We start from the raw sequence: 12,429 nt of genomic DNA on the forward strand, positions 1-12,429 counted from the left end.
AATGAAACTTGAGGTACTGAACTGTTTCTGACGTATATGTACATATACATAGGACTAATTAATACTACTTTGTTCGAACTAAAGAATTCATCTTCTAAAATTTCATTCACATAAACATAAACAGAAAAGAGAATAATTGAAGAAACATGACATGAAGAACAAAATGTATGTTATGGGGAAAGAATAAAATCATAATGATACAATAAATTTGTCTTTTTAATATAATGAACATTTAAGTTAAAATATTTCAAATCCCATCAACAACTGTAGTAAATCAAAGTGACGAAAGTACAACAAACGATTAGTATGAGAAATGGATAATTGAAAAAATGAATGTTAAATGTATAAAAATAGATGCTTCTGAATCACACTTTAGAGTTAGAGTTTTCTAGTTCCACTGGAAATTAATTAATGAAATTAAAATTCCCTATAAGCAATACCATGAAATTCCAAAATTGCGTGCAGTCTCAAAAACTTTTGGATCACACAACACAACAGTCTATTTAGGACCACATTTTGATCACACTATCCCAGCTTCCGGTTATCATTCTGGAAGTTTCGTGCGGATGCCACAATGTTGCAATAACACAGTCATCGTGTGCTTTCCATCGCGCTACTATTTTATGATTTCGCCAATCCCAAATGAATACCTTGCCATCCGCGTCACCCGATGTTAGGAAGCTGAAAACGATACTTGTCATGTCATTGAGTTTTTTCATTGACTTACTCTAATGAAAACGTCTAAACTTTCAAAGTTGTGAAGTTTGTGCATAAAAAAAAAGTATGCAGCTTCCCAAGGTTACTATCAAACTCTATATAATAAAAGTTGGAGAACTTATTTTTTGAAAAGGACAAAAGGCTAATAAGCTCAATGTTAGCTTCAAGAATTCAAAATTTGTAATCAAGATTTCAGAATTCAAAGACAAGTTGAAATCAGAAACGAAATTAAGTAAAAGTAAACAAATAAGAACGTCATTTGTGATTCAGTAAGGACATTGAAAAATCACAAAAAATTTTCTAAATTTCAATAAAAAACTTTGCATTTTCAAAACAAGTACTTCATTCCGGACTATATTTTGATTATATTATTCCAAACTCGATATATGGCAAAAACAATTAAGTACTGAATTTTAAAAACCTCATATCTGGTGCGAAATCCACTGAACAAGCGTAACCAGCAACATTATGTCCCTTGAATGCTTTCTTCTTGGCAAACCGTAATTTATCGTCAATTAGTTGGAATAATACGATACGATTATCCATTGATTGACCAACTATCCACTTTTCTGAAATGAGTTTAAACGATTATTTTAAATCAATAGATATTTTCCTTTAAGAAGCAGCATCATTGTTAAGTATGAAAAATCTAAATTTTCGGAAAATTTGTTAACCTGTTGGGGACTTCGTCATCGTTGGTATCGAGTGTAAACCAGCGTTCTGAATAAGTTTTGTATCGACAGGGATTTCCCTAAAGAGATAAGTAAAGTTTAATTGTACCAATGTGTGATACTGTGAATTATGACTTATCAATTTAGTACATTAGTGAAAGAACGAATGGAAAGAAATTCCAATTTAATTTGTACAGCGATAAGTTTTTTTCCTTTTGATTCACGGAAAGGTGATAGAACATTATATACATTTTGAATGAAATGTGAGGGACTTCTACTTATCAGAAGCTCTGAAAAGCATCGGTACAAACAATTAGTCTGATTATGGTTTTAAACAGCACACTAACCATTCCCATATTCGAATTGATTTATCATCAGAAGTTGAGCAAAATCTTCGATTTTTATCAAAAAATGTAATAGAATTGACAACGCCTAAGTGACGATCATATTCCTAAAATACAACGAGATTTGATATTTAAATTTATAATTCAAAAAATGCATGATTTATATCTAACTAAACTACAGGAAGGAAATCAGTATGGAAAACCAATTTACCTGAACAATTTCACCTGTCCGAGTATCCCACTGCAGGATTTTTTTATTTTGCATGCCTGATAAAAACATATTTTGCTTATCTTCATCTGGATTGAATTTTACACAAAATGGTATATGACCAGTGTGGAATCGTTGTTTAACTTGGCCTGCAGCATCGAAACATCAATTGTACAATTGAAAATTCAAAAGTCTACTACAGAAAGTAACACCAAAATCTAAAACATCAACATTAAGAAAAAAACTTAGATACCACCAAAATTTCTAAACTGAATAAATCTTTGCAAATAAATCTGAACAGTAATGAAGAAAACAACCTGTTTCAGTATCCCATAATTTTATATATCTATCGAAAGATGCTGAAAGGAATTCGGTGCCATCACTGTTAAAGGTGACATCTTTAACTGACATTTTGTGTCCTGCATATGTCCTTACTACACTCCGCTTTCCATAGACTTCCCATAATTTGATCTGCAGTAAGAACTTCCAAATCTTTTCTCATTCTAATGTTTCTTTTAACGTTTTCGTCATATTAAAAAAAAAAAAAAATCATAGCTTCTGTAGTGGACAATGTAAATTTAAGATATCAAGATCAGAAACTAGTGAAATGCAATATGATTGAAATACATATAGTTAGTACACATGTCCAAAGAAAAAAAAAAATGGAAAGACTAAAAAAACAACTAAAAAGCTAAAAGGAAAGTAAACATTAATGTTATTTTTTATCAAACCTTGCTATCCATAGCAGCACTGAGGAACAAATGCGCACTCTTCGGGAACCATCGTAGACAATTGATGCCTTTGTTATGCCCACGATAAGTGTGGATGTGTTTTTTGGGTATAAAGCAACGTTCTGGTACATGATCCTCACGCAAATTTACACCAATATACTGTGGAGCATGTATAAATGAACGTCCCAGATAATCTTCTGCTTCTTTCACTGAAATAAATGACTTCGCAAATATAAATGACTAATCAAATTATAGGGACAATGCAGAATAACAAAGATAAGTTACTATTTTTGCAAAACGAGACCAAACCTATGAAGATGTTTTTTTTAAATGTAGAACAACTTTCCAAACGCAATTTTCACACTGAAAGAAAATCATACAATGTAATGTAGAAGATTCATCCGCAATAAATTCTTGCTGCTGTGCTGCTTTACGACCAGCACGACTATTTTTTTGACGTTTCCTCACGATTTCTTCCAACTCCTTCGCTAATTCCGAATCAGGCCTTGATACTTCCACTTCGTCCTCAAATCTTGCCCATGGTCCTAGAATTTTTTTTTCGATGTACAAAGAAAAATTTTAAACACTTAAAACAAAAATAAATCATTTTATTTGATTAAAAACAAAACGATTTCAAATGATAGACAATTCACAAAAATTTTATAGCGTAATACCAGTATATCCTTCAACATCACTGGGGTCCATATTTCGTTTCCTCCTACGTTTTTCTCCACCTGTTTTTTGTCCTTCAAAAAGACCTGCACCTTGTAGTTCCTGAGCCTAAAATAGAGAACTAATAAATTTAATGAATGGAAAAGAAAGTGAGAAACGAACAAAAAAATCACCAAAATTCTGTACAACACTCTTTATTTTTATCATCAATTTTTGGTTGTTTTGCAATACCTTTTTTGCATCTCCGACAAACTGATCAGATTGACTAGCAGATGGATCACGAGCAAATCCTAATGTGTCGAAAGATCTGATCTGCTGTTCAAATTGAAAATTGTTCACATGAGCTGATTCCACAAAACCAGTTAACATATTTTTTGGCGCAGTCTGATTGGCTGATTTGAAAGGATTTGAAGGTCCAGCCTAAAAACACAAACTAAAGAAAGCAGAAAAGCAAGAAGCATGAATAATTTGACCCGTAATCAGGTAGCCTGTAGTATGTTACGGTCCTTTAAAGTTGGATTTAAAAGTTGCTTCCACCAAGGTTTTTGAGATTAATGAAGAATAATCGATAATCATTTCATTATTGATTATAAATGCTATGAGTCAATACATATACATTAATATCCTACTGTTATTTTTTTAATAAACTATTTATTCAGCAAAAAAATTCAAAAATCTCGATATGAATTTTCGACAATAAACCAGTTCTTTTTCTTCTCTTTTTCTCTCTCAATTCAAAAAAAAAAAAAGTTAAATGCTGAGAAAGTTCGTTACTTTACTAATACAGATGGTAATACTAAATTTATTTCACTTCAAAACTTGAATTACTTTTATTCATTTACTGAACCGAATTTTCAACAAAAAATTAATTTTGACTTTTAATAAATCTGAAATCGATAACATACCATAGGTTGGAAAAGTTCTTCATATTTCGGATTATAACTAAGCTCTTTGGTTTGTGGATCGATACAGCGTGTACCACCAACATCCATTTTTGTACCAACAACTGGTGCAAGTTCACTAGCAAGAGCAACAGATCGGCAATTTTTTAAAGTTATTAGTTTACAATGTGCCAATTCGCCATCATCATCCGTGTCTGATGAAGCACCATCACTACTGGCTGGATAAGTTTGAAGTAATTCCATCCTAAAGTCGTAATTAATTTTAAAGTTAAATGTGCTCTTTTCGCAACCTATACGAATCTTGATATGTAACACTGCATCATATTAGCGCCAAATTTGATAAATGACAAATTAAAATAATATTTCCAAAACGTCATCATGCCAGAATGCAAAGCCTTAAAAACTTTCATAATATCGGTGATATAAACTTGGGAAATGACAGTCGTGCACCATAGTACATACTAAAAGTCATCATCCTAAAGTAAAAGTTTTGTCATGATGTCGTTGCAAGAATCTACAGTGTGCATCCTCATAAAGCTTCAATTTTTTCTTTTTACTAGTAATATTTCTATCTCAGTTTTAACATCACTAAGGATACCAAGACAGTGCATGCCAAGACAAAACTTGTAGTCACGTGGATTCAAGGCATTTTCCGGATGATGACGAAAACAAAAAGTTTGTACCGCGTCTGAGATAGAAATGGAATGGTTCCAGTTGAAGCTACCATATTTTTTTGATGAAGAAAGAAGAGAAAAAGATACATATATTGGCTATCTAACCCAAAATACCAAAAATTCTGTTTCCGGAATTCCGGAAAACACTACCAAACAACACCTAACCCCAGAAAGCCTGATACTTTTGGCAGATTGCCGAAACCGCTGGTCTTAACAGCACAATATCAGGACAAATTGGAATATGGTGTGTAAAGTGTTCTTCAGATAGTTAGGAATGTTATGTTCTGGGGTATGGGTCAGACCTGAAGGTCTGTGTTAAGGTCTCGTTCCAAGTTAGCACATGAACTGAAATATAAGATCAATGGTAAAACCCCAAATCAATTATTCTTCTATTTTCTATATAGTTTAAAAATAGTCAAGAAGTCTCTCAGAATTCTGTTAACGCAAATCCTGTTAACGAGAATGGCTGTAGTGCCGGGGAGGAATTTCTAGTTCAATTACTTCTTTGTGGAATTTGAAAAGAAGGAAAACTATGTTTATGCTGTCTTGTGTATATATGCAAATGATAATCCTTGTAAAGAGAATAATTAATTGACTGTTACAGCAATTTCAATGGGAAATTCTGGTAGTACAAATATTCCTGGTGGTGGTACCGAAGGTTATCACGTATTGAGAGTTAGTTTAAATTTCGCTTTTCAAAAATCATTTGTTTATCAGATAGTATAAATTATGGGTTGGTACAGTGTACCACAGTCGGTTACTGTCTCATTGATTACCGTGTCATCTTAGCAAAATCTATAAGTCTAGCTGAGCTCAAAATGCTGCACTTAAAAAGTGTCCGTTTCTTGAATCATGGATATTATAGTGAACATGAAAGAAAACAAGAGAGAAAGAAATGAATCCATATGTCATTAAGATTTATGCTTGCTGGGAAAGTAACTTTTATTGTTCTTGAAGAAGAAGATTCTGTCCTTATCATGAGGAAACTGCTTTGATCGCAGTAATCATAATTCATAATGTTTTTGTAAACGGCAAGGAAACAATCGTATTTCTCTAAAAATAGTATAAGCACCACAGTTACGATTACTAGCTAGTCAGACACATATACATAATGGAATAAAAATTAATATGAGACCAGATCTCATTTTTATGCTAGAAATACATGCTCCGTTATGTCTAAGGTGATGATACTACGAATTGATACCTTTATAGTTTTCTAATGATAATGTCATGGCAATATGCTGGGCAAGTTTGCGCTTTCTAACTACAGTTTTCTGGTGGTAGTAAAGATTACTTGTTAAATTATTGCCTTATTCCGCCTTATCAACTTCTTATGATTCCTCTTCTTTTTCTTGTTTTCAGTGGCTTTTTAGTGAACAAGTCAATAATTACCGAAAACGTAGTTTGTAATATAAATTGTATATTAAAAATATTTAGGTACAAGAAAATTCACCTGGACAAGCTGCTGGACTGGAGCCATTTTTCGATTTTATCGTTTGCATTGGGAATACACGGCTGGTAATTAATGATTTCACTTCCATTTTCCTGTTGCTACTGTACTGTAACGTAACATTTCATGAAAAACGACTAAGAGCTAATACTGCAAGATTGTAATTGTCAAATTATTCCATTGCATAGCTCTATATAAGTTTCCTGAAAAAATAAGTACATTCAAAGAAGATTTTATTTTTTTTTATTTTTTTTTTTTAGATTTATTTACCTATGTATATGTCAAAAGTGGATTGATGATATTAGGATTTTTACTAACTGAATGTTCGGTAATGGAAGAAACTAAATAAATGCGTATTATAGTTATTGAGGATGCTTATGTCGTAGAATTTTTCAATTTAATATTTAAGCTCCTACAGTTGTTTTTTTTTTTTTTTTTTTCTGAGGTCACAGAGCTAGATGAAAAAAATAATTTGGCTTCGATTAATAATTTGTATAATTTGAATAATTTGGCTTTTATTACAGAATTCAGATAACGATACTTTAAAAGATATCTTAAAGCAGCATGTGGAACGATCGTTAGAACTTACTGTTTATAACAGGTAAGCTGTTTATGCTTCCTCTAAATATCTAAGGACATTTGATCCAAGTTTTCCATTTGATTCTGTAACGTATACATGATTAGATGTCTGTTGTCATATCAATTGTTTTTACAAAGATGCCAACGCTTGTGTAACATTGCTACTTCTCTCTTGGTTAAACCTCTTTCATTTTGTAAATTTGTTTCTTGTAAATACTGTATATTTCTTTATATTTCTAGCAAAACTCAAACAGTTCGGCAGACACAAATTATACCATCACAAATGTGGGGTGGTCAGGGATTGCTTGGTATTTCAATCCGATTCTGCTCATTTGAAGGGGCGCGTGAAAATGTTTGGCATGTTGTGCAAGTTCAGCCCAATTCACCAGCAGAAATTGCTGGTTTACAATCTAATTTGGATTATATACTTGGAGCAGAATCTGTTCTAAACCAGGTTTGTTAAAGCCATATTTAAAATTGATTCGTAGAAATAAAAGAAGTCTTAGTTGTAGATGACTGTGATTTGATGAAAATAAGTACCTGCAGGAGTTCTTGATTTGGGTCTTTATTTATCGATTCTAAACTTTATTTTGGAGAAATGAAATAAAAAAAAGGAAAGGGAAATAATAATAGGAAAGAAGAGATGACATAGGTGAGATTTGAATTTCTCCCCGATCACTGATATATGCTGTTTAGAATTTTTTGATCTATTTGAAAAAAAAAAAAAAAAAAGAAAGAAATGGCAGTTAATACATAAATTAATCATGTAATGCTTTATTTAGACAAAGATTAAACGGTGAATGGCTGAGCGTTTTCATCTTTTAAGTGGCTGTTTTTCGAATATATTATGTGAGATTGTTAAATCTGGTATTTTATTTAGGCTGATGATCTTATTGCCCACTTACAAGCTAACGAGGGCAAACCTATCAAATTATACGTTTATAATACAGAAACTGATTCTGTACGAGAGGTGTGTTTTATTTTTTCGTTTGGAGGGGATATAACTGCAAGCTGGATCTTATATGGTTAAATAAATTAAGGTTAATAGTATGACGTTTTTATTTGCGAAAAAGTGACTGTCTTAACACATAGGAGACTATAAAAATGGCTACATTCTTTAGCTGATCTTTTCAGGTTTCGCTTACGCCGAACTCAGCTTGGGGTGGTGAAGGATGTTTGGGATGTGATATTGGTTATGGCTATTTGCACCGCATACCAGGTGATCGACGAGGTCCCCTGAAAGGCGAGGAAATTGCTGCTATGCTTGAACAGCAGTTAAATGGAACAAATTCATCGGATGTAGCACCGTTCATGAATGCCGATAATTCGTGTCATTCCGGACCTTCTGCTACCACCAACAATACTATCAATATTCCTCAACCAGGTATATTATGGTACTTGAACAGTTTCGAGGTTTTTGAACGGAAAAGTTTCTATAGACAAAGAAATTCTTATTTCCTAATGTCAAAAATTTATTTATAATATATGCAAAAATATTACAGATTTTTCTCAAATTTGTATTAAACATTGTTATTAAATGTGAGAAACAACATATAATGATTTGAATAGGTATTATCATTTATCAAGCAAACTTTGCCACGTTTTGGCAAATAAATTCAATATAATATATTTCGATCTAAAATATTTGGAACTTTGTAATAATTATGCGCTTGATATGATGATTGGCCATTTTGCCCGATCAATAACATTAAATTAATAAAAGGAGTTGGTTATTTACCCAGACGTTTAGTGTTGTTTTCAGGTAACACAGGTATTCCGCAAATTGATTCTATACAAGCTATTACAAAATTCCCCGATCCAAGTTCATTTATGCCATCAATCCTGAGACAAGTTAGATTTTTTCCGAATTATATCGTACTTTCTGTTTTATATTTTTTAGTGTGTAGCTAATACTGTTTTTTGAAAATTCTCTGCTGCATTTAATTTCTCTGGTAATTCCATATTTTTAGCCAGCAGTATCTATTGGCGCAACAACAGCAAGTATGGCTGGAATAAGTGGCTCTTATCCAAGTGATGTGTGTTCTGCAGGATTTTCAGCACCTGTGCAGTCTATCATAGTTAGGTTTAGAGCATTAGGAAATTTTGATTTGAATAAATGCTTTTATTTTTGATGTTTTCTGGAATATCTCTCTTACATTTTCATCCGGCAAGAGGATGAAAGTATGGGCTATAAAAGATTTTTGATACGCAAAAAGGATAACGTGCTAATTACTCAGCGGAAAACCGGTATCGACAAGTTAAATTTTTATTTGCGTTTCAAAAAAAAAAATATTACGATTTTTCGTTATTTATTTTTGATCGAACTAGTTGCAGGAACAACCATTAACCACTAGTAATACCAAAATGAGCATCACATCACCCTCTTCAACTGCATTTCCAACCCTTGAATTGTCGGCATCTTCTGGAACTGAACAGGCCTACTCTATTCAAAATAATAGCGCGAATTATACAAATGCTAATCAAGAAGTGCAGCAGCAACAGCAAAATTTCATAGGAAATTCAGTGGATGCAGAGGTTTTCCGTCTTTACATCCCTTCTACTTGATTTTCTAAGTTTTTCTAGACTCTAGCCAAGTATAGAAATAACAATTATATGTTTACTAGCAAGCAAGTTGCTGAATGTCGATTTGATAGATATGTCAGATGTAGTATTAAGATTGAACTTGAAGTTTTCATTTTATAAAGCTCTTCAATATGTTGTAGAGTTTTCTATTAAAAATTTTTTCAAAAAGTTGAGGTGTTATTTCAGCAGTATGATAGAACATCGGCTGCTATCATTTCTCAGCAGTCTTATTATTCAGGACAGCAACAACAGTACATGCATGATCCACAGTACCCACCACAACCTCCTGTTTATAACCGTAAGTATCATGTTTTTCTTAATTTTAGTTTTATTAAAATATAAGGTATAAGATTTCATCAGCACTTAAGGGTTCAAACTAATCAGTTTAATGAATTTCAGGTTATGAAATCTATGAAATGTTTTCTTTTGCAGCTTCGTCTTCATCTCAACCTATGGTAGCGAGCATAGTACCTCAGATGTTTTCAAATTTGCCGCGTCAACAGCAGCAGCAAGGATCATATGGAAATCCACCATTGCCTCCACAAATATCGACATCTTCCGCATCTCCGTTTACAAGTTCTTCACAATATTCGGGTTTGAATTTCCCAATGCCTCCACTAAGTGCTATGGGTATTACACATCTAGCGCCTCCACCAACGACAATATCTTTTGGTTTACCGACATCACTTGCGGCACCGCTTGGACAACAGCAGCAGTTAGATATGAGTACTTATTCCGTAGAGAACTCAACATTTAAATCGGGCTTCCAGATGGCTGAAAATAATCAGTTCGGTTTACCACCACAAGGTATGACTTGAAGTTTCCATAGTTTCGGAATGTAGATATTAGCCAACTGATGTATCTTATTGAATTGACTTGGCTTATTTTTGTAATTAAATGGGGAAGTAACAAATATTATGAGTGTTATAATTAACATATGAGCCGGTAGAAGATTTGTTGGTTACCACTTTAGGCTTATTTCAAAAAACATTTTTTTTTCAACGGAAAAACAGTCATGAAGACGTGTTGAGTAATAAGGGAAAAAATCGTGGTCTTCATTGTATGTAATCATTGATTTAATAGTATAAAAACGCGACTTGGGATTTTGATAATTTTTGATATCGTAATTCAAAGTTGTATTATTGGCATTGGCTTCTATTTCCTGATATGTCACATATTGACAAATGCTGTAGTACTTAAGGAAAAGAAATATGTAATTTATTTATCAAAAAGCAGATTAAAAGTAAATAAAATTGAATGTATGTTGACTTGTTAATTTGTTGGTGCAGGAACATCAGCAAAGAGAGTATCGGTTTTCTGCTAAAGGAACAACTTTAGATAGGTAGAATAAAGGTATATATAATGTGTATAAAAGTCTGTCATTTCATGTTAATTTTAATTTCCTTTATTTAGTGCCAACAACGTATTCCCAGTAATAACTGTGGCCGACTAATGCATGATACGAACTTGATTTTGAAAGAAATGGATTTACGTGTATGAATACTAAATTTCCTGTTGCATTAGAAATACTGAACTATAATCTGTTTTTTTTTTTTTAATGTTGAAACAAACATTGACAAGTATCCATCTTTTCACTGATATAAGTACAATTAAATGTGACATCTTTTTAAAAATCCTCACATGTTTTCCAATGAACCTCGGTCTTCGCAGTCGCCTTAATTTGTATAGTTGCATTACTTTTCACATTTGGGAAGAAAATTCGTAATCGTTTCTTTGTCCACCTGAAAATTATATTTTTGTGCTTTCGTCACTATGGTTTTTCATTTGTTTTGGTTGGTTGGTTGGTAACTTGATAAGATTCTTAAAAGCTCTTAATGCTCTACCTTTTTCTAGTATATTTTTCCAAATTCAAATTGTATTACAGTTATAAATGTTCGCTATCACTAATATGCTATATGTGTGTATTATTCCTTATTGCACACTGATTACATTATGAAAATGTTTTAAAATGAAAGTGCTCCTTTATAAAAGGGAATTAGGAGACAGTCAATTATATTATTATTTTAGATTTTAATCTTGTTTGTTAGAAATAATTTATTGGTTTTGTTCAGCTAGTATAATTGATTTTATTTTTATTTGAAATAGAAATAAATTTTTCCAAGTGCTTCGTAAGGAATGCTAGAGGAAATTTTTAAAACAAATATATGAATAATCCCCAATCTTATATTCATTTCATCTATCAAACGCTGCATTTTTTCTTTCCTTACTTTCATATCCTTTAAAATGTTACTACTTGGAAATGCGAGCGCCTGGTCTTTCTCTTACAAATTAGAATTCTTAAACTCTAAAGCATGCAAGAGTTTTGTAGAATGAATTATGTCTGATTATATATTGAATTGAATCTAAATGATGGGATCGGTTCTTCATTGGTTGTATCTTTTACTTGTTTAGGATTGTTAACTTATTGTCTTCATTGCATCGTGATTTCTTCGATTTCTTTTGGCTGGAAAATAAAACTATTCACTTCAATATATAACTGCTAGTGAAATTAAAAATCGGTCAAGAAACCGAGATATGAGAAATATTTTGTCAAAACAAGACTTCCGGCTATCACATTATTATTAGTAGTAAAGTTTTGCACATCGTTAAACGAACTTATTTGAAACTTAGTGCAAATGGTGATTTGATTGTTTGGTGTGTTCGTTCGATCGACTGTAGATGAAAAGGATGAATGTTATCTCTTGTCATCAGTCTTTAGACTACACTTTAATGGGGTAACTTTAGATGCGTAATTTTATGAGAGTATATCGGTAGAGTAAGAAATGTCGAGTTTTTCAATCCGATCAATTTAACATTCCAAACTATTTCTTCTTGATTTTTTCCGGATAATTATATAATAAGGAAGCCTGACATCAGTGGATATTTTCTGGGCTTGAT

General features: G+C 32.3%; 2 protein-coding genes across 2 annotated transcripts; one reads left to right on the plus strand and one right to left on the minus strand.

The window, feature by feature from the left end:
- Positions 1–503: 503 nt before the first annotated feature.
- Bm18101 (Uncharacterized protein) lies at positions 504–4,488 on the minus strand (the record flags this gene model as incomplete). Its single annotated transcript, XM_001902248.1, has 11 exons — positions 504–681; positions 1,139–1,286; positions 1,392–1,468; positions 1,736–1,839; positions 1,944–2,089; positions 2,258–2,411; positions 2,672–2,880; positions 3,052–3,216; positions 3,346–3,451; positions 3,575–3,763; positions 4,249–4,488. The coding sequence occupies 11 exons, from the start codon at positions 4,486–4,488 to the stop codon at positions 504–506; spliced, it is 1,716 nt and encodes a 571-aa protein (XP_001902283.1).
- A 1,043-nt stretch (positions 4,489–5,531) lies between these two features.
- On the plus strand, positions 5,532–10,967 carry Bm6530 (GRASP55/65 family protein; the record flags this gene model as incomplete). Its single annotated transcript, XM_043079591.1, has 12 exons — positions 5,532–5,594; positions 6,357–6,437; positions 6,894–6,970; positions 7,189–7,402; positions 7,829–7,918; positions 8,083–8,332; positions 8,711–8,799; positions 8,919–9,026; positions 9,283–9,483; positions 9,718–9,829; positions 9,964–10,338; positions 10,945–10,967. The coding sequence occupies 12 exons, from the start codon at positions 5,532–5,534 to the stop codon at positions 10,965–10,967; spliced, it is 1,683 nt and encodes a 560-aa protein (XP_042935525.1).
- Positions 10,968–12,429: the final 1,462 nt, after the last annotated feature.

The sequence above is a fragment of the Brugia malayi genome (assembly GCF_000002995.4).
Source record: "Brugia malayi strain FR3 genome assembly, contig: Bm_v4_Chr3_scaffold_001, whole genome shotgun sequence".
NCBI lineage: Eukaryota > Metazoa > Nematoda > Chromadorea > Rhabditida > Onchocercidae > Brugia > Brugia malayi.